Source organism: Pygocentrus nattereri, chromosome 10 (genome assembly GCF_015220715.1).
Source record: "Pygocentrus nattereri isolate fPygNat1 chromosome 10, fPygNat1.pri, whole genome shotgun sequence".
Lineage (NCBI taxonomy): Eukaryota > Metazoa > Chordata > Actinopteri > Characiformes > Serrasalmidae > Pygocentrus > Pygocentrus nattereri.
This window is the reverse complement of record NC_051220.1, coordinates 10288038-10310880: the sequence shown is the minus strand read 5'-3', so window position 1 is coordinate 10310880 and position 22843 is coordinate 10288038. Positions and strand designations below refer to the sequence as shown.

General features: G+C 39.2%; 1 protein-coding gene across 2 annotated transcripts in view; it reads left to right on the top strand.

The window, feature by feature from the left end:
• The window catches only part of rcan3 (regulator of calcineurin 3), a 59195-nt gene extending 40593 nt beyond the window's left edge, over nt 1-18602 (top strand). For both annotated transcript variants that reach the window (XM_017716746.2, XM_017716747.2), the window contains 3 exons: nt 13363-13536; nt 13787-13958; nt 16689-18602. In XM_017716746.2, coding sequence (XP_017572235.1) covers nt 13363-13536; nt 13787-13958; nt 16689-16843 — 501 coding nt within the window. In that variant the 3' untranslated portion in view covers nt 16844-18602. The remainder of the gene's footprint in view (nt 1-13362; nt 13537-13786; nt 13959-16688) is intronic.
• Nucleotides 18603-22843: the final 4241 nt, after the last annotated feature.

Genomic DNA, 22843 nt, shown 5'->3' with positions numbered 1-22843 from the left:
CTTCAAAACAATAGGATAGAACTGCTCATCATGTGGCCATGAGGGACAGGGATGCAACCTCACTTCCTGCTCTAAAATGCAGGAGCGTGGCTAAAACAAGACTCCGCCTACAGACTAAAGCTCTTCGGTAGTGACATGAAAATGTGGGAAAGTTAGACAAATTTAAAAATGTAAGGAATTATGTATTATTTTCACAAGTGTAAATTTAGATGTTAGAATTTGGGACACACACTTCGCAATTGAAAGTACACTATGAATGATGATTTTGTATATATTTAGGTTATTAATGTCTCTGTTAATGTCTTGGGTTTAAATAGTTCATAATATAAACCTTGTAATTATTTAAGCTTTAAATACTTTGTTTTTTTACAGCGGAACTGCAGTTTGAACTAATTCAGTAGAATGATACATGTAAAATAACAAATAGTATGAATATGACAATGATTCCAAACGTTTGAGTTGTAGTGTGTATGTCAAAAAATTAGCATTGATCAAATCTGTTCAGAGTGGATGAGCTTGTTTAGACAATTGTCTTTCAGATTTATACTGTCTATAAAGTTAGTTAGGGTAACAGATGATGTCTGTTTATCTTTAAGAGCTAATTTACAAACCATATGTCACATACTCTTGATTTCTGTGGTGTTGTTCTGGACTTAAATCTTTGGAGTAACAGGTATAAATCAGTAATGTGGTGCTTAGAGAAACTGAGCAGTGCTGGAAGTCTAAACACTAAATAGCCCTGAATGTTAGCTCGGCTCAGCCTGTGGCCCAGTCATCTGAAAGGTGTTGTGTTGTGATTGTCCTGTAAAGGTTCCCAGGTGTGTAAGATCAGCTTGCTACATGTCACAGCATGCAAACACACATACACACACACACACACACACACACACACACACACACACACACACACATACACACACCCACTCCTACACCTGTGCTGTTACATAACCATGACTCAGGCTGAAGAGGAGTGCACCCACACAGGTGTTTCCTTTAACCTGTAATTGTGGTGGAGCAGTTATCTCTTTGTTTTGTATTCGCTGATACAGTGCAATAGTTTGTCTACATTGTAATTAAGATCGATTCATTTGGAGATATAGATTAATACACTTACAATTCCGCACCACTGAGGAGTGAAGATAAATTATGATTTCTGACCAAGTGATCAGTGGGGAACCCACAGCTGAACGAGCTCTCCTATTGGTTACAACTTCAGGAGCTGGACAGAAGGCCTTTCACGTTAGATTAACTTCCAACATAAATAGGAAGTGACAGGAATCAACCAATCACGCATTTGCATTAACAATGGGACCCATTTCAAGCAAAAAACTAATATAACTTTAGTGTTACTGGAAATGGTGGATACAATACTGACTGTAAATACAATCTTCAATCTGAGCATTATTCAGTTGTTAGAAAAGGAAAACAGCTCTTTGCTAGGACTTCTTAATGTAAAATCTCTAAAACATGTGGTGATGTCTGTTACAAGCTTCAAATGTCCATGTGAAATTTTTTAGCTTAGTGCTAGTATACTATTAGAGTACCACAGGAGCACTAGCAGAAATAAGTATTATTGTAGAGGTGTTTTTGTGGACATTTATGTTTAGTCATGGTTTGTGACTGCTAATCATCAACATAACAACTTACAGTAAAGGCTTATTTGTCACAAAAGCTGTGTTCATGTATTGACCTGTTTATTGAAAACACAGCATGAGTATTTCCATTTTATAAATGAAATGCTAAATTGGTGTCAGAATTGGGTACAATTCACTCTGAAATGTAAATAAGGCATGGCTATATTGTTTCCACTGTCCAGAATTTATGAGGCAGTCATAACAGTAAAAAGAAACTGTGAAACACACACTTGACAATACTTTTCCACAGGTGACAGAATGAAAAGCAAAATCTCTATTACACTGTTTTGGACCTTTTGGGGACACTTTATTTTGAGTGGACCTTTTTAATGAAACACTAAACAGACTCTCGCCAAAACGTTAGGGTCAGGATTAGGTTTTGGGTTGAGGTTAATGTTAGGGTTAGGATTAGGGCCAGGGTTAGGATTAGGATTAGGTTTTGGGTAAGGTTGGTAAGGTTAGGTTTTGCGTAATGGAAATAACATATTAGCATCGGCTTAAATTAAATAATATATCAACAGAACATCTACAAGATATTTACTTCATTGTATTCAGATGCTTCACTACTGCTACTGCACTGATATGTTGTTGATGTATTACTGATATTTTGTTAAGCGTTTATTATTTATCTACAAAGTTGTACACTAGTTGTAACATTGCTGTGAGGATTTGATTGAGCATTGGTGAGGTCAGGTACTGATGTTGGATGGTCAGTTCTGGATCACTCCAACTCATCCCAAAGGTATTGGATGGAGCTCCATCACTCCAGAGAGCCCTGTTCCACTGCTCCACAGCCCAATGCTGGGGGGCTTTATACCCCTCTAGCCCACGCCTGGCATTGGAAATGGTGATCTTAGACTCAAGTGCAACTGCTCCAGAGCACCTGTTCATTTATTTTCTGTGGAGTTTATCCAAGCTTTTATAGTTGAATGCCTGTAATAGCAGTGGGCGATACTCATTAGTAGAGCATTGCTAAAAAGCATTAATGCACACTTAAATCATTTTGCTGCATGATAGTTCCTCTTGAAGCTCTTATTTTCTTTATAGCACCCAAAAAAACCCCATCTATTATTTAAATAAATATGAAATTATCACCAGCACTGCTACTGTTTACTGTTTAGATTATAACTGTATAAACATTAAATATGACAGATAATCAGGGTATGATTATTATCTACTTTTATTCCAAAGAATATCATTAAAACAGGTAAACCTCTGATCCGTAATAGATTTATAGGTCATATATAAGTGACTCTCTTTCTTTAGTGCTGATATGTGGGTAAACCCATCTCTCTATCCTGTCCTGTTTTTCTCTGCCGGGTGTTTTCCTTGTCCCTCAGCTGGGATTTGAAGCATCCCTTCACTGTGCACCAACAACTTTGTTTACTTTGTTAATATCACGTTAGGCCTGAAGGTCATACACTAAAATGACATAAAGGGTGGACGCTAGTTCTTCCACACCTCCAAAGTTCAGTCTTACCAGTTTTTTAACAATTTAGGCTCAGTTCACAGCACCTCACTCTACATCTGCATACTAATAGATTATTATATTTAGTGTTGGGCTATATTTAGGCTTTGTGTAATTTCATGTTTTTTAATGTCTCTGAAAAATGAATAATCTGTACTTAATGGACATTTTAAATGAAAATTAAACAAACAAAAGGGTGGTCTGTGACATTTGCACAGCACTATAGAAAATAAAACGGCATCATCAGCAGGACTTACTGTAGACAGACTGATGGTTATGCAGATAGACTTGCAGATTATAGATTATGTGGTTTCTGATAGAGGTCTGCACTCCTGCAGATTCCAAGGGACAATATTTTGCGGTGTGGGAAGAATTTTCAGTGTTGTGTGCCGGAACGGGTGGGGAACCAGCCTACTGCAGGCGGGAGCAGCACAAAGCACACATGTAAAGAAATCCAGCAAATTAATGAATAGCCTAAATAAAGTAGAACAATCACCCAGTCATTTATAAACAATTAAAAAAAAACAATTAACATAAATAAAGTCATTCTAGAGTTGTGAAGCAGTCGATCACGTGAAACAACACACAGATTCTCATAGCTTACAGAAAGGGCGAATCCTTCAGTTTGGCCACAGCTGCCACAGCAAAACACCAAAAATAACCGCTCTGTGGTTTAATTCCTGTTTTGTGTTTACTGGTAATTTGGTGTTTGGTGAAGTTAGTCAGTGAGCCTGATGACCATGACTGCCGTGTTATTTCAGCAGTGAGTAACGTCTTTGAGAATAGACTGTGTCAGATATTGGATGTCAGTTGATGGAACTGTGAAGGCGGGAGCTCCGGGCTGCATATTGCAGACCCCTGGTTTAAGGCTTTAATAAAAAAGCTCCTTCAGGCTGTTCAGGCACACAACCATTTTCCCTCAGGAGTGTATATCTGCTCAGGCTTTCATCTAGAACAGAGGTCACTAATATTGGACCATGGTCCAAGTCTGGACCCAGATGCTGTTCTATGCAGACCTGGACCTACAACCGATAAACTATAGAGAATTATTAAATTTCGACGGGGTGGTCCTAATTTAATCTGCGTAGCTTTACGGTAGCAGCCTGGGAGACTCACAGACCAATCACATACATTGTAAATATCATGTGACGCAACTCAGCCAATCAGATCTGTGCATTATGATGAGCACTGAGACTCGAGTGAGTGATGCACACACAGCGAAGGGATGAGGTGACAGAGAAGAAAGTGAGTCAGAGGGAAGTTGTTTCACATGATGTTCTCTAAAAAGAGAAAATTGGCAATAAATATGGCTGAAATATGAATGAATTGTACTTTATTTGATTTGACATTCAGTTTTGACTGTATAAGATGTTGACATAACTACTAGGCTACTTCAGTGAACAGTGTATGGCACTAAATCATAATGCAAGGTAGACATGATGTTCTGGACCTTTGCATGAGAAAATGATCACTAACTGGACCCTACTGAATTTTAATTAAATACCCCTGATCTAGTAGATATCACATACAAACAGGCCTCTACTCTGAACAACCAGAACGTTTACCACCTCGTCAGACCTGGACATCACATGACCAGCCGACCCTGCGCACACTCCATTCATTCACTCATTCTGTCATTCTTTCATTCATCACTCATTCATCCGAGGTCCTGCCATCAGAGACAGGAAGAGATAGAGAGGAGAGAGAGTGATGGGGACCACAGGGATGCAAAGAGAAGTGTAGAGTGAGAGAGAGAGAACAAGAAGAGGTAGTTAGAGAGGAGAAAGATGGAGCTTTATAGAAAGAACAAGGAGAGAGAAAGCAGAAAGAAAGAGATCAGAGAGACAGATGCAGAGAGATGGAGAGGTGAAGAGAAAGGGAAAGGCAGAGAGAACAGAGTATGAGACAAAACAGAAATACAGAGAGATGTAGAGAGAGAGAGAAAAAGGAAATGGTAGTAAGAGGATAAAGAGAGGGAAGGATAGAAAGAACAGAAAGAGTTGTAGAGAGAGACAGAGAGAACAAGGAGAGATAGAGAGAGAGGGTTTATGGCAGGTTACTGAAGGGTGTGTGTGTGTGTGTGTGTGTGTGTGTGTGTGTGTGTAAGTGGAGATGTGTGTTAATCTCTTATTCATGGCTGTGTGTGTTTGAGTGCACTTCCTGAGACCTGTCTTCTCTTACACCCACCCACACACACACGCCACATACACACAGTCCAACCAACACACACACGTGCCTGTGTCTGTCTGGGTGGGTGGGTGACTGTGTGTGTGTTTGCAGCAGTGATTCACATGCAGCAGGAGTGTGTGAGAAAGAGGGAGAGAATGAGTTAGACAGTGTGTCTGTTTGAGAGTGATAGACAAATGCATCAGCTCCAGCAGCGTAATTGAATGATGTGTATGGGCAGCAAGACGGCAAAATAATGAAACATTATGAATGCTGCAGTCACCGGCTCCGGCCTGAGGCAGTGAGGTGTTGTTTACAAACATGTCGTCTCTTTTAGATGAGCCTTTAAGGTGAAAACATTTTTTGTGTGTGTGTAAATTAAAACAATTCAAATGCATAAACCTTATGATGCTATAGCTGAAGATTACAGGATGCCCTGATTTAAGTGCATTAGGCTAGTACAGTATGCTAACCGATTTAGGCTAGTAGAGTATGCTCATTCAACCTCTTAAGGCTGGTAGAGTATAAAATATGCTAATTTAGCTGCTTTAGGCTAGTACAGTATACAGTATGCTAATTTAGCTGTTTTAGGTTAGTAGAGTATGCTAATTTAGCTGCTTTAGACTAGTATAGTATACAGTGTGCTAATTTAACTGCTTAAGGCTAGTAGAGTATGCTAATGTAGCTGTTTTAGGCTAGTACAGTATACAGTATGCTAATTTAACTGCTTAAGGGTAGTAGAGTATGCTAATTTAGCTGTTTTAGGCTTGTATAGTATACAGTGTGCTAATTTAACTGCTTAAGGCTAGTAGAGTATGCTAATTTAGCTGCTTTAAGCTAGTAGAATATGCTAATTTAGCTGTTTTAGGCTAGTAGAGTACGCTAATTTAGCTGTTTTAGGCTAGTAGAGTATGCTAATTTATCTGTTTTAGGCTAGTACAGTATACAGTATGCTAATTTAACTGCTTAAGGCTAGTAGAGTATGCTCATTTAACTGCTTTAGGCTAGTACAATATGCTAATTTAACTTCTTTATGGCTAGTATCCTATTTTAACTGCTTTAGGCTAAAAGAATACATTCATTTAAGACAGATGATAGCCATCTCTCTGAATGTTGGGAGAAACCATCAGGTATTTAATTTCATTCTCCAAAAATGTTTTAGACTGCAGAAGTCCTGTTTTAAATTTGAAGATAAATTACCAAGTCGAAATCCATTTTAGCGCTTAGCACAGTCTCCCGTTCACCAAAAAACTATTATCCATTACCGGAATGTGTTATTACATTACTGTGAAGTCGAGTCGAACAGGATTAGTGCTACTGAAGGAGCTCAGTCCAGTGTAACGAAAATAGTTTATGCTGTCAAAAGCTGTAAATTTGTTGATGCCAAAAAAAGTTGACACTTTATATAAATAAAGTATAAATATTAAATCCAAGGTGCTAGTTATGTCTCAGCATTTAGCTTAGCAACCTGCTGTTTAAGTCACTGCTTAGGTGAGTTCATTAGCACAAATGGCCAGCGAGAGATCTGTTTATTAGTTTACTCTGCCAACATTACAACAAAACAAGTGCCAGCTGAGAAATCTGAATGACTGCGGCTAAGCTAACCAGGATTGCTTAAGTTAGAAAAGATATCATTCATTAGTTGAAATGGGAGTTTGTAGAGTAATATAGAGGTTATAAAATCTCATTTTACCAACATTTATTTACAGCAATGTTTTTAAAAGGAGAATTTTGGTATTATTAAGTTTTTTTCCTCCTTACTCAAGGTGTTATATTAACAGCAAGTTTGTGATTATGTTCATACTTCTGCTTCAGTCTAATATTTAGTGGGCACTGAAAAAGCACAAAATGACACATTTTTTTCTGTATACTGCCCCTAACCACCATTTAGGAATTACACTTTATTTGATGAGAGCTTATAGATAACACTGACTATAACGAATCATAACCTACCTTATTGCATATTAATGAGCTGGGAAATTAACTGACTCACACATGCAGCATTGCTTGTCATGAAGTAACGTTATTAGCTGCCTTGAGATGACACTCATTTGCAAATTCAGCTGTTGGATTCTAGAGGAGAATAGTCACTCTACATTTTGGGTTTACAAATTTACAGTTAACAGAGGCTGAAGTTATTATTTTTCACAGTTTTTACATACAGAAGTCAGAGTCAGAATTGTTCACAGTGGTGGTGATAGGAACCAGATGAAAAAAGCTCCCTCACAGAAAGTTATTACATGAATGACTGTCTGACACATTGTTTTACGATGGGTTTAAGAAGATTTTGGCCTTAAAATCCTTTCATGGTGGAGGGATACATGCAGGACAAAGAGAACTTTCTGATTTCCTACTATTTTACCATCCTCAACATTCCATATAAAACTCAGAAGACACGTGTAGGTTCACTGGTGGTTTAGGATAGTAAATAAAATGTTTATTTTTGTGTTGTAGTCATGGCGACCCCTGGTTCCTATCACCACCACTGTAAAGACATCTGAACCATTTCACACCAAACCACTCTGAATCACTCTGTTTACATCACACACACTGAATTATGCATAAATATTAAAATATTGTCAGAATTCTTTTTTGATTGCAATGTCCCTCCGAATATAAACTCAGTACAGTAACAGGCTCTAAAAGGTGAAAAATTGATGCTTCACACATACAGTGTCCATGAAAAGGCTGAAGGTCAGGGTTGTTGTCTTACACAGTGAGATTAGAGAGTCTGCGGTATTGCTTACCTTATCCGACCACACACACCCACACACACGCCCTCCTGAGCTTCAAAAACACCTTACCTGCTTATAACCAGGCCTCAAATTACAGCAGTCTGACTTCACGCAGCTCCTTTGTACACAGACATACACAACAGTAAAGTTACATCACAATTCTCTTTCTCTATGGAAAGGCCTTGTTTGTCTTGTTTACTATAACATGGTAAACAAGTGCACCATGTCTCAAAACATGTTGTGAGACTCCTTCACCATGTATGTTTTTTAAATCCTATTTTTCAGTGCAGATTTCTTACATTTAAAGTGTGATTGTGTCAGTGAACAGTGCTTCAATCAGAATTTGTGATAGTTTTATGAAAATTGTGATGCAAGTTATAACTGAATGGTGTAATGTTGTGTTATTGTAGGTTTGGCGGAATTGATCATTTAATCTACCCATCGTTGTATGTATCTGTCCATCTATCTCTCTGAGTGTCTAAACAGAACCATTTCAGTCTATCCATGACAAGCCAGTCCAGACAAATAGTCGTCCAAATTAATTAACTTTTTAAAAATAACTTTGTTGTTCAGTCTAGAATTAGCAACAAAGGACTTTGAACAGTTGCTGCTTAATAAACTTTGCCTTAACAGTAGCGCCGTGTCTTTTACTCGCTACATTAGCGAGCATTAGCTGTTTTTAGCTTTTCATTTCATAATGTTAGCAGAGCTGGTTTATGAGGAGTCTAGCTGCTTCCTATTTCCCCCGTTATGTCAAAAACAGGACTGCAAAACATGGGGTGCCCGCAAGCAAGTCCTCAATGAATGGGAATAAATGAAGCGGCAAAAAACGAAAAGTTAAAATAGTTTCTAATCACTCGCGCAGAACTTTCCTTTAATGTTAGAGAGTAGAAGGATGTACATGAGGCGCCGTTTTAAGCTCCTATACCTCGTTTTTAAAAGCTCTCAAAAATAAAACAGCGGTGTTGAAATTTTTATGCTGTTCTGTGTTCATGAAATGATTGTTTTCTTATTAACTAGCTAAGTTGGCATCTATCTTTGTTTGACTGCAACATTCTGGTCATTATTTTGATTGCTGTTTTTCTCGACTTTTATGACTGTTTTAAAGATGTTTACTGTGATGGCTCAGTAAGAGCAATGCTTTCAAAATATAGATTTTATATCTATCCCAGATAGCAAGAGGACAGCACTGATGGCAAAACTGGTAGCCCACTGGCTTTTTTCTCAGCGTTTACTGGGAGGCCTTCTTTCAGACCTTCTTTCCTTTGTTGTCCTTTGTAAATTAGTTTAGTAAATAAGCAACTTTTAAGTCATTTTACATTAGCCCTAATTTTTCTCTCAGTTGTTTGTAATATTTGTCTTAGTTTATTTCCAAAATAAAAGACTGTGTGCATTGAATATCTGTTTTGAAAATTTGGGTGGTCAATCTGGCTGCATCTGTATGTATATGAATTACGTGTTCCATCTCGATAATGCCTTCTCTATTACTTGCAGTTCAGAATTCTATTAAAGGGTTTAAAACTGAGCACTAGGACATGCCTAGTATGACATGCCTTATTATTAATAATAATAATTAATATCTATACATATTTAAATGTATTTATATATATATATATATATATATATATATATATATATATATATATATATATATATATATATATATATATAATGTGTGTGTGTGTGTGTGTGTGTGTGTGTAACAGAGAAAGAGTTCATCAATGCAGTCATTCCTCCTGCAGCAGATCGGCGCAGAAACAGAGCTGGCAGGACAGGGCACGTGAGCTTAATTCCCCCACAGGTAGCCAGATGGCACTGAGAGAGACATTAAAGAGAGAATGACACCAAGAGAGAGAGCAAAAATAATGAGAGAGAGAGAAATAAGAGATACTTGTATAAATAAGCCCATCATAATTTAATCATGTATGAATTGTCTCTCTCTGTTTGCTTGCTGTAACAAGTGGAAAATTTATTATGATTTATTATTTTAATTTTGGCAGGATTTTGGTTATGTTCCCTGTTCTGAACAAGAATTTTCCAAACCCAATACATTTTTGTGCACGTACATTTGACACCGACTTCAAAACAATGACACATCCTGAATGATCTGTTCCCTGATGGCATCTCCATATGTGTATTCACATTGCAAGATCACATCTGGCCTCCACACTCTTGAAAAAGGATGGTTCTTCAAGGGTCCTATAGAACCATTTCATGCTTGAATGGCTCTTTTCATTGTGAAATGGTTCTTCAGATTGAATGTGTTGTACACGGTTCCATATAAACCCTTTTGGTGCTGTATTGAACCATTTTCAAAAAGATTCTAGATAGAACTACATCCAACATATTTTCATCAATCTGAAGAACCATGTCACCATGCAAAGAACCATTTAAGCATGAAATCATGAACTTTTTCCTCAATAGAACCTTTCCTTCTACTAAAGAACCCTTTAAGAGCCATAGTTTATGAGAGTGCAGAAACTAGGGAAGTTAGTCTCTCTTAAAGAGTTCAGGGTCACAGTGAGGCCTAACAGTGACCAGTTGGTTCGTGTTCTGGCTAATACTTGCGTATGAACTGGTTCTGTAGTGATGTGGGTCAGAAGGCCGGAGCCGCCTCCCTGTTCCGTCTCACTGTTTATCTGTGTGGTTCAGACAGCAGACAGCTGTCACGCCCTGTGAGCTCCGTTTTTTTTATAAACCGCAATCATCCATATAATCCCACAGTTTCACCTCCAAATCCTCATTTTCAGCTCACGAGACCGCATCACACACACACACTGACACACTGATCTGTGCAACATTACAATAGTAGACTCATACCCAGAAAAGCTGTATGTGAACACAATGTATAACCCCATTTCCAAAAAAGTTGGGACGCTGTGCAAAATGTAAATAAAAACAAAATTCAATGATGTGCAAATCATTTAAACCTTATATTTCATTAAAAATAGAAAAATACAACAAATCCGATATTAAAACTGAGAGATTTTATTGGAAAATATATGCCCATTCTGAATTTGATGCCAACAACACATTCCAAAAAAGTTGGGATGGGGGCAACAAAAGGCTGGTAAATTGTGTAGTGCTTAAAAAAAACACCTAGTGGTTAATTGGCAATGGGTCAGTAACATAATTGGGTATAAAAAAGCATCTCAGACAGGCTGAGTCTTTCAGAAGTGAAGATGAGGAGGGGATCACCACTTTGTGTAACACTGCACAAGCACATAGTGACTGAGGTGTCCTTGAGTAAAGCATCTAACCCCCAACTGCTCCTCGGGTGCCGTGGATAGGGCTGCGCACCGCTCCAGGCAAGTGTGCTCACTGCCCCCTAGTGTGTGTGTGCTCACTAGTGTGTATGTGGTGTTTCACTTCATGGATGAGTTAAATGCGGAGGTGAAATTTCCCTGTGGTGGGACTAATAAGTATCACTTATTAATACATTTTTGCTTTGTTAATGACTGTTAAGGTTTAGGGACGCTTCTGTGTCATTTAAATAGTATTATTTATGATGGTTTGAAATAAGACTTATGGTCAAATTATGTGGTTAGCACAACGCCAATTGGTGTGCATGAGCCATTCCATTACTTGCTAGCTACATTATCCACATAGCTCCAGTACAGAGTAAAGATCCAAACTTCAGACACCAATTTGAAACTGTAAATTTACTATATGTGCATTCACCTGCCACTTTATTAGGTACACCTAGCTAGTAAAAAGTTGGACCCCCTTTGGCCTTCAACTGCCTTAATTCTTCTTTCAACAAGGTGTTGGAAACATTCCTCAGAGATGTTGTTTATTTATTTGAGTTACTGTTGCCTTTCTATCATCTTGAACCAGTCTGCCCATTCTCCTCTGACCTCTCACATCAACAAGGCATTTTCGTCCACACAACTGCCGCTCACTGGATATTCTCTCTTTTTTGGAACATTCTCTTAAAACTCTAGAGATGGTTGTGCGTGAAAATACCAGTAGATCAGCAGTTTCTGAAATACTCAGACCAGCCCGTCTGGCACCAACAACCACGCCATGTTCAAAGTCACTTAAATCACCTTTCTTTCCCGTTCTGATGCTCGGTCTGCACTTCAGCAAGTTGTCTTGACCACCTCTACATGCCTAAATGCATTGAGTTGCGGCCATGTGATTGGCTGATTAGCTATTTGTGTTAACGAGCAGTACCTACGAGAGGTACGAGGTACGAGAGTACCTAATAAAGTGGCTGGTGAGTGTATATTAATTTTGTATAAAAATGTTCAGCCAAACTAATCCTTTAAATATATGCACTGAGCTCAAGTGTGTTCTGGAAAGTCCAGGCTGTAGTGTTGCAGACAGTGTGTTCACGTCCTCTCACCTGGCTCTCGGTACCTGCTCCGTCAGCAAGGGGGAGGTGTCGTGCTGATAAACTGGAAGGTCACGTCTCTTATTTCACCCCCCAGTACAGTCCGATCCCTTCTGCTCTAAGCATGCCACAGCACTGTGCAGCAGAATGAATCACAAATTAAAGAGTTCTGTGAAAAGCAAATGTACACACCCCCCATAGGTATGAGGCTAATGTAGCTAACAAGCAATGGTAGCAGTACCACCTAAAAAGGACTGCGTGGCTAAATCACACTTTTTTCAAGCCATGATGTTGTTAGGTAATCTCATATTGACTTGCTTGTGTAATTTCTGTATGACATAGTGAACTTTCATACTCTGTGTTCACTGTAACATTGAGTGGGCCTATGTGCTCTTTGTTCACTGTAACATTGGATGGACCTGTGTGCTCTCTGGTAACTGTAACATTAAGTGGGCCTCTGTGTTCTGTGTTCGCTCTAACATTGAATGGACCTTTGTGCTTTGTGGTCACTGTAATATTGGATGGACCTAGGTGCTCTTTGTTCATGGTGACACTGAATGGACCTGTGTAATTTAGGCTCATTGTAACATTGGATGGACCTATGTGCTCTGTGGTCATGGTGGCATTGAATGGACATATGTGCTTTCTGTTCACTTTAATATTGAATAGACCTGTGTGCTCTGAGGTGATTAGAACATTGAATGGACCTGTGTGCTCTTTGTTCATTTTGATGTTGAACAGACCTCTACTGTGCTTACTGTAACATTGAATGGACCTATGTACTCTGTGTTCACTGTAACATCAGATGGACCTATGTGTTCTGAGGTCATTTGAACATTGAATGGACCTATGTGCTCTGTGTTGACAGTGACACTGAATGGATCTGCGTGCTCTCTGTTTAATATTGAACGGAGCCATCTGACATCATTAGAACATTAGAACATTGAATGGAATGGACCTGTGAGCACTGTGTTAACTGTATCATTGAATGGACCTATGTGCTCTGTGTATGTGTTTTTGCAGGAACGGTTTGAGTCACTGTTCCGAATCTATGATGATCAGACGTCGTTCCAGATGTTTAAGAGTTTCCGGAGAGTCCGGATCAGCTTCAGTACGCCGGAGGCTGCAGCTCGCGCTCGCATTGAGCTCCATGAGTCCGAGTTCAACGGCTCCAAACTCAAACTCTACTTTGCACAGGTGAGTGGGACGTGCATATTCGCATTTTTGCATTTTTGACTGAACCATTCTTTAAGCACCCTCTGGTGGTCCTCAGGCCAGTACTGGGGGGATAAGTGGTCTGCAGTGGGCCTTTAATGGCACTTTGTAAAAAATCAGTGAAAAAATAACTGGTAATAAAAAGAGTACAGAGTGTAGAATATGTTTGAGAGTTTAAGAGATCTGAAAGAAAGACTAACAAAAGACGTCTGTGGCTGTTTGTCTCACTCAGGTGCAGAACTCAGGTGAGGATGTGGATAAAGCGTACCTGGCTCCACCCCAACCTATGAAACAGTTTCTCATCTCCCCACCCGCATCTCCACCTGTAGGGTGGAGTCAGGGGGAGGACGCCACGCCCGTCATCAACTATGACCTGCTGTGTGCTGTGGCCAAGCTGGGGCCAGGTACACATACACACATACACACTTGTATATGTGCACTATGTTTGTATATAAGCACGGTTTCTTTTCAGCACCATCAGAAAACATCAGTGTGCTTTTCACTAGCATCTTTCAGACATGCAGAACAGATGAGGTGAACAGCAGATAAAGAGGTAAATAAGCTTATCGAAATGGTCAGTTTTTCAAAGCAGAGGAAATCAACCATTTTGACCTGATACCATACCAAAAGGTCACCCCATCAACATTATCCTAAATCAGACAAAGAAAACTGTGTTCACTAAACTATAAATTGATTATTTAAATCGAATCCAACGTTTGAAATTTGAAACTGTCTACAAAACAGGCAAAGAGCTCCAAGCAACTACGGTAGGCCTGTATTACCATCACAATACCTACAACTAACCAACTTCCACTTTTTTTGACTTCCACTTTTTGATGTCATTTCAAATTTGAAAAATTCAGTTTTCCACTTACCCCAAATGAAGTTGATCAGCCAAGATATGTGTTCCAAATTTGATTTCTTTTGTTTAGCACAGGAGCTATGGGGCTAATGTTGCTAACAAACATGAAGTCAATAGTCATCCAAATCCTTTCTGTAAATACTGTAAATCTCCAAAACCTCTCAAAAAGTCTCAACCCACTCAGACCACATCCAGGTCTGCATTAATGAGGCGCTGGATGCAGTTTGAGCAGGTTCAAAGAAGTTTTGGAGATGAATTTACAGAAAAGCTTTGGATGACTATTGACTTCTAGTGTTTGTTAGCTACAATTGCTTCATAACTCCAGCACCAAAGAGGCAAAATTTGGACACCAAACATGTCTTGTCTAATGTGTAAAATAGTGCAGATTGTAAAAATACAAATACAAAAACAAGGGCCACCATAATCTGGCAGGAGAGTGGCGACTGCCCATTCTGCTCTACCAAAAAGATAAAGACTTTTACATTTACATTTTACATTTTAGTGCTGTGTTGTTTGGAGATAAAGTTTATTTGGACCTCCTAACTCTGCAGGGTCAGCCATCAGGCACTGTGCTTGCCAAGAGCTGCTATCAGCTTTAAGACAGAGGGAGTGCTTTGTTTACAAAAAGATTGAAATGCCTGCAGCTCCCTCTGCTGGCTGAAAATGAAAGGAAGTCTCCGGTGGCCTGATCTCTTATCACTTTTCAGCTGGCCTGTCTGGTCTCTATGGCAACCCTGATTCAATTGTCCAGGGTTGCTGTGCGTCTGCGTGTTTTTTCCACAGGGGCTGCGCCTTTATTGGGCAACTTCTCAAAGAGCTCAAAAATATACAGTATCTGTAGATTGTCCATTGTTGCCTTTCAATAGCCACCAGGAAATTAGCTCAAAGGCCATTGTTTGAAGCACATAAAAGGCTTTCTGCATTGTTATGTGTATGTCAGGCTCAGTACAGTGCTGGTGAGTATTTGGCACCTTGCCTTATCTGAGGCTTTACTTCATTCTAGCTGTCATTTAATCATTGCTGTGGCATTGACTCAAATAGCATTAATATTTTTCTACTCTGCACTAACTGGCTAAGTAATATCCTAAGTCCACTGTTACGCTTACTAATGCACATTCACGTTTTCATAAATAGATAAGTAGTTTGATCTCAAACCCTTTTTATAAATATACTTTTATATATGTAGTTTTTTGTACATTGTCATTCAGTATGAAAAAGCAACAATAGACTCTGTATTTTACAAAACACAAAATGTTTATTGTATTGCAGTTTCTGGGCCACTGAATGTGAGAGGCCATATGTCATTATTAATAAGATGAATTCCTTTCAACCATAATCATCAGAAACTTAGCAGCTTTCTTACCAAATAAACGCTGACTTGGCATTCAGGTGAGAGCCGGGTTGTTCTCCTTGGTTTCAAGGAAGTCATCTGCTCACCTCTGTTATTTCTGTACGGATTAGGTGTAAGCTTTACCTTTAATGGGGCTTCAAGCTTAACTGATAATCTGACTACACAGTGGAACACTGGCCAGGAGTTAAAGGGCCAGGGAAATGCAGGTTAAAGGCATATTCCTATACCGCATGCAGTGTCATAGAGACACATAGAGTATCATACATCCCCATCAAGACCTATACACCCATTCCTATCCATGCTAATCCATACTGACCCATACACCCCTATAGTCATACTACACCATACTGATCCTTACAGTCATACAGACCCATACAGTCCCACACTGACTCATAGACTACCCTGCACTCCCATATTCCCATACTGACCCATAATGGCCCATACATTCCCATGCACTCCCATATGCCCATACTAATCCATACTGACCCATACACCAATATTGTCATACTGACCCATATAGCCATACTGACCCATACTGGCCCTGGTATTGTGATATAAGTCTGTTCTACAGTTTCTCATTAGGTTGAATGAATAACTGGCACTAAATGTGGGTATTGTAATATAAACATAAGTCTTTTGTACAGTTTCTCATTAAGTTGAAGGTTTTTTTTATAGTGTTCTGTAAAGCTTGTCCAACCGCACAACAGTAGTACTGAAAAAGCATGGATAGGACAATTAAGTTAAATACATGAGACTCTGAAATTGTTGCTTCCTGTTCCATTGTTGGCACATATAATTAGCAGCTAGTTAACATGACCATGATTTTTATCAGATAACAATATTATCTCTCTCTCTCTCTCTCTCTCTCTCTCTCTCTCTCTCTCTCTCTCTCTCTCTCTCTCTCTCTCTCTCTCTCTGCAGGGGAGAAGTATGAGCTTCACGCAGGCACAGAGTCCACTCCCAGCGTGGTGGTGCACGTCTGCGAGAGCGAGACAGAGGAGGAAGAGGATGCCCGGCCCAAGATGAGGATCGTCCAGACCAGACGTCCTGAGGGTCCACCGAAAGTCTTCAACTAAAACCTCCTCCACGCTCTCACACACTGCACGTGTCCTCTGTCTCAACCTGTCTCTCTCTCTCACTCGCTGCTGGGGGGAGGGGGAGACACCCTTCATTTCAGCTCTAATAAAAATTATAAAATAAAATTTAAAAGATGATCTGACCGGACGCTGAGGGGAGGGGCTTGTTTCGGTTGCCTCGGTGATGGATGGACAGAGTTGGTCTGGACTGGAGGAAACAAAAGTGACACACTTGACACATCACTGTCCCACGGAGCAGACAGGGTGGCGTTTTTTTGGGGGAGGGTGGGGCAGGATCTGAATCTCCCCCTCCCCTTTAATTCAAGCACTTTTTCACTCACTCATGTAGAGTTAGTCACATTAGTGTAGCAATAGGTGCTGTAGTGATATATCTATCTGTAGTAGTAGTGGTTTACTATCAGACTTTGTTACTATCATTCACTGACAAATCAGAAATGCTTTTAAAAAAAGGGAAGCAAAAAGTTTTTCTCATTATTGTTTTTTTTTCCGCATATCAGGCGATGTGTCTGGTTTAGACGCCACAAGGTCCCAATGTGAATGACGAATGTACTGAGGGTTAATCGCGGAAACACACACACCGTCTGAGGTGTCGTGAAGAGGTTGCTTTTTTTTTTTTACTTTGAGATGTTTGTTTACTCAACTAGCTGTGTGTTGTTGTGATTATTATTACTATTATTATTCAAAATATTAATATTATTGTTACCATGTATTTGATACTACACATTTTTTGCATGCTTACTGCTGTAGTTAATCCGCAAGGTGAGTTTTATACTAAACCACAAAGATGGAGGGAAACATAATGTGTTTTGACACATATCCCGCTTAGGTTGTACAGTTGTGGGAAAAATTTGTATATATGTATCTTTCGGATGTTTGAGAAGTGAAAAAAAATCTTTATTATGGGTTTTATTTTCTTTCTAGTTCATCCTCAGCACTGTGCTTTTGGCTCGTTGCTGGTCAGCCCGCTTGGTGTCTTTCCGCATGTATTCCTCTCTCGTCCCTGTGTTACATTTTTTAAATTTGTGTATTTCACATTTATGGCATTTGGTGGATGATTTTATCCAGAGCAATTGAGAGTTTATTCAGAGGTAGGCCAAAATAGGATTAGGAGTCTAGCCCAGGGAATCTTACTAGTATAGCTATAGCAACCACTTGTATGGCTTCTTAAATAAAGAAATGGGATGTAGAATTAAGGAACTGGGCCGTTTTACGATGTTTATTGATAAATTCAAATACTGGGTAATGAAATTAAAATATTTCATCATAATGGCCCGTGTGGTTTGTACAGGACATCTGTATTACTGTGATTACAAACCCTTTAGAACCGTGTTTGGCCTTTAAAAACTGTGTGAAATCTGATGCAAAATATTCTTCAAGTGAAATACCTCTGTGAATTATTCTTTCATTTGCTTGGCCCTTAATAAAAACCTTAAAATACCCCTTTTTGACCCCATGCTTAGTCATCTCAGCGCGATCACAATGCATTTTCTTAAGTGAATGAGATGCTTTTTGCATGCTACATGAGCTTTTGCAATAAATAGGTGGGAAAAAAGACAAAAAGAAAGCCAACAATCATGCAGGGCAGAACTGTGAACTTGTGACCTGTGCTTTGGGCGGTAACGCTTCATATTGTCTCATTGCTTCCCAGCTTTTACATCAAAACGGTGAACCCGAGCCTTGGTGGAGAGGCCAAATGTTAAAAGCACTGCAGTAAAAAAAAAAAAAAAAAAAAAAAAAGTGCACTGTATGTGGACTGTAGTGGACTGGCCACCACAGAGGGCTCAACTCATGAAAGCACTTTATTACTGCTGTAATTGTAATTGTATCTTTGAGCTACCACTGCTGTACATGTACATCGTTTTGACTTTGTCTGCTTTTTTTTGATTGAATTTTATTTTAATTTGATTCGAGTTTTCAATTAGGGGGCCAAGCACCAAAAGTGCTGGAACTCTACTGATATTATTGTGTTTTATTTTATTTTTGGGGGGGGGGGGGGGAGCACCTGGGTAGCCTTCTCACCAGCAGAAAAATAGTTTGAGTGCATTGCAGCACTTCTTGTTGCTGTTTTTTTGGTCGTTTTTGTCTGGTCAGTGTGGTGGGGGGGCTTTAGTGTGCACAGAAAAATAAGTGGGTTTGTCTTCGAAATATTTGGGGTGCGTGTGTGCGAGTGTGTGGCCGGCTGTTTGCTGTGTGTGCATGTACACCTTAAAAAGGGAAAGCATTTCAAAGAAATAGCAAACTGCATCAATACTTTAACAAGTATCCGTTTAGGTATCAGATGCTCCACTGACAGTGACAACAATGAGGATGAGGATGATGTTATTCTGGTGTTTTTTACTGTTTGCTCTGTCCGGGTGTTCACATTTCTGTACTTTAAAAAAGGAAGTGTGTTGGAGTTTCTTTGTATTGTGAAGAAACAAAATTTATTCTTTTTTTTTCATGAATTCTGCAAAAGGTCGATTCTGTCACTGGTGTTAGCGTTTCTGTTGGTGTATAAATATTGTCTTGTGTCGTAGCTAGTAGCTGAAGAAGAAAACAAAAAGTAGCAACAAAGCAATAATTCCTTGTGTATACCTGCGTCTCCTCTCCTATAGCTGTTTATTTCAGTCGTATCTCTAACTGTCGATTTGCTTCTGTTTGTGTAGGTATGACTGTCATTTGTTTCACATAGATATAAATATATATAAATAATAACCATTCTTAAAAACGTCTCCTTGTTTTGTGGTCTGTTATGTAATTAATGTAATGACTTGGGGGGAAAAATGAAATGTACGCAACTACAAGGCTAAATTAAGTCATGAAAGCTCGTACCCCACCAGCTAGCATTGTATTTTAGCATGTGTAGAATTCCATTAGCATCGCTGCTACAAAAACAGCATAGACCAGCATAGAAGATCACCTGCAAAAACAGCATATGTTGTGTTTTGGATGCTGGTACACTAGTCATCCAGCATGACCATGCTGGGTGGCCAGCTAAACCAGCACTAGAAGAAACATGCATACTGTATGCATCACATGTAATTAAAGCTTTTCTGTTAAAGCTTGGGGATTTGGTGACCTCTCTGGTGGAAATGCATAATTGCACCTAAAGTGTGGAGGAATGTGGGTTGTGCTTTGAGCGAATGAATCTGCTTATTGACAATTCAACGAGAACTCGGTCACAACTGACGCGTCATCTGAGGATGTGAGTGAATTATCTACTATTGTCATCATATTTCCATCAGTATAATGCTGATTTTGACTGTTTGCAGCCTAAACATCGAGCCAAACCTTCTTTTTGAGTTGATGTGTGTGTGACTTTAATACGTAAAGATATACGATATGGTGTTAAAAAACTCCCGACCCGATACCTCTGACTTTTAAACGATTATTTCAAGCTTTACAGGGTGACTCACAGCAGCACCACGGTCAGTAATGATACTTCATTTAATAAAATCTTACATAGTGCAGCTTTAATATTGCTCTGTAAGAAACACGTAACACGTAATGAAGAGTAACACGTAATGAATTTCTTATTAAGGCACTACTTGCAATGTGATTTCAAAAGTGTAAATTGTAGTGTACTGTGTGTAAACTGCGTCTTAGCTACATTATCCTCATAACTACAGTGCTAAAGCTAAAGAAGCAGACTTCAGACACTGAAGAGAACTGTGTACATTTCGATTTTTTGTGAAACTACTCCTTTAACGTGTCTAATGTTGCTTCCTGGAGGATTTAAAGAACATTTCAGGTGAGATTTTCTTCTCCAACCATGGGCTTTAATTTCATTCCCAGTGCACACAACAGACCTGTGTATCAGCAGCTATTCAGGGCATATTAACACTCGGAGGAAGCAAAAGAAACCTGGAATTCCCTCAGTGCAACAACGGCCCATTTTGGCCTGAATAGAGTGACTGACTTGTTTCAGGTCGTAAACTGATCTTGGTGTGTGTGTGTGTGTGAGTGAGTCAGGTCTACCCTGCCCACTCTCCTCTCAATAAGTTACCAGCTTTGTCTGGTTCTTCCTCGTACCACAGGGTGCAAGGATCGCATAGAGGAAAGTTTGATTTTTCGTGAACAGACAATTATTTGTTGGAGTTTCATCGATTTTACAAAAATGTTGAGATTCTAATTGAGATGTGAATAGTGATTCGGAATGGTTTGGTGTGAAATGGCTGATTGTATAGACTCTACAGTGGTGGTGATAGGAACCAGGGGTTGGCATGTCTACAACACAAATATAGACTTTCTATTTTCTAATCCAAAACTACCAGGGAACCGATATGCAAGTTTTTAGGTGAGTTTCTCATCAAAGCATGGACTTTACATTTACATTTTAAGCATTTCAGTATGCAGAAATGTTGAAAATGGAACACCCAGTTTTCAACTTTAAAAAGTGAAAGTTTTAAAATTTCATGTTAACCCAGTTACCGTTTAAGTTTAAAAGCTGTATGTATTTTTACAGCATTGTCACTCCAAGACTCTAATGTAGCTAACAAGTAATGGACATTTATACACCCCTATTAGCATGGTGCTAACAGAATGCTAAAACAACACTTATTTGCCTCAGACTGCGGAGTAAACTCAAATAGTCTTGCTTATGTGGTCAAATCCAGTCTGTGAGCAAGTGTTCTCCAGCTCCAACCCATTCTCCAAACCATCTTTTCAGTTCTATTATAATTATTCAGAAGCTTTAAAAAAAGGTCATGCTTCTACCATAAATACCTTCTGAACTGTATAAGAACAAATAGGAGGCTTTGTAGAATATGGGTTAATAATCCATCCATCCAACCATCCATCCATTTTCTAAGCCGCTTCTCCGTCAGGGTCGCGAGGGGATGCTGGAGCCTATCCCAGCAGTCTTCGGGCGGAAGTCTGGGTTAATAATACATATCGAAAATAGAAAAGGGTGCATTTTTTTCATAAGACAGCAGTGCAGGATATGCTAAAGTTACGCTATTCTTTGTTGATTCTTGCCAACATTTTCCTCATTTTGACCCCTGCAAAGATAATGCTAATTTCTGTTAGTCCTTCTACAAGATTTGCAGTGCTAGCAGTAAGCTAACGGTGGTATAGACAGAGAACCTGTAGAGAGGAGAATCACTACTCTGTAATGTTTTCTCAAACACTAGAGGGCGCTCCAGAGCGAGTCCAAAATGCATGGGTTGAGATGGAGAACTTGAGCAAAACCATAGTTTATAAATAAACATTTTTTTCATGTAAAAGAATACAATCAAATCCTGAACACAGAACAGCATAACACATTTTAACACCGCTGTTATATTTTAAGAGCTTTATAGGAGTTAAAACGGCGCCTCATGTGTGTTCATGACGTCAGTGAGCACCAATGGTCGATGAGCTGCTCCACTCACCAACCAATCAGCACTCAGTATCAGCAATGTGAGCATCATGCTGCCCCAAACCCATTCGCTGTAGAACAAATGAAGCATACAGGTCAGTTTTCTTTGCTGTTTTAGGGAAATATATCCATATACGTTCTAAAATTAAAGGAAAGGGTGAGTTATTAGAAACTATTTTAACTTAGCTTTATTCACTTTAGCTCTATTCATCCCCATTCATTGAGGACTCGCTTGCAGGCACCCTCTGGCATTTTGCATTGATACCATCTATGACAACTCTATCATAGAGACTTACGGCTTGTAAGATGTACAGAAGATGTGCTGAAGTAACACGTTCTTTGCTTTTTTATGTCGCAGACTAACAGTAACGTCTTTAGCCTAGCATGGTATGGGTTCATCACCAGTTTTCTTGTTATACAGTGTCAGCAAATACATGAGTACGTCTGTTTGAGATTTCTTAGCATAGTTTGTTCTTTGGCAATATCTGTGGTGTGAGTTAACTGTTCTCTCTCTCTCTGTGGACAGGATGGTCCTACCTTTACCCCACCATTCAGCATAATGCTAAGCAACACAAGCATCTGTTAGTAGTTAGTGTTCTCCTCCAAGCATATTGAGCTGTAAGCTTGAAAACATGTGGTCG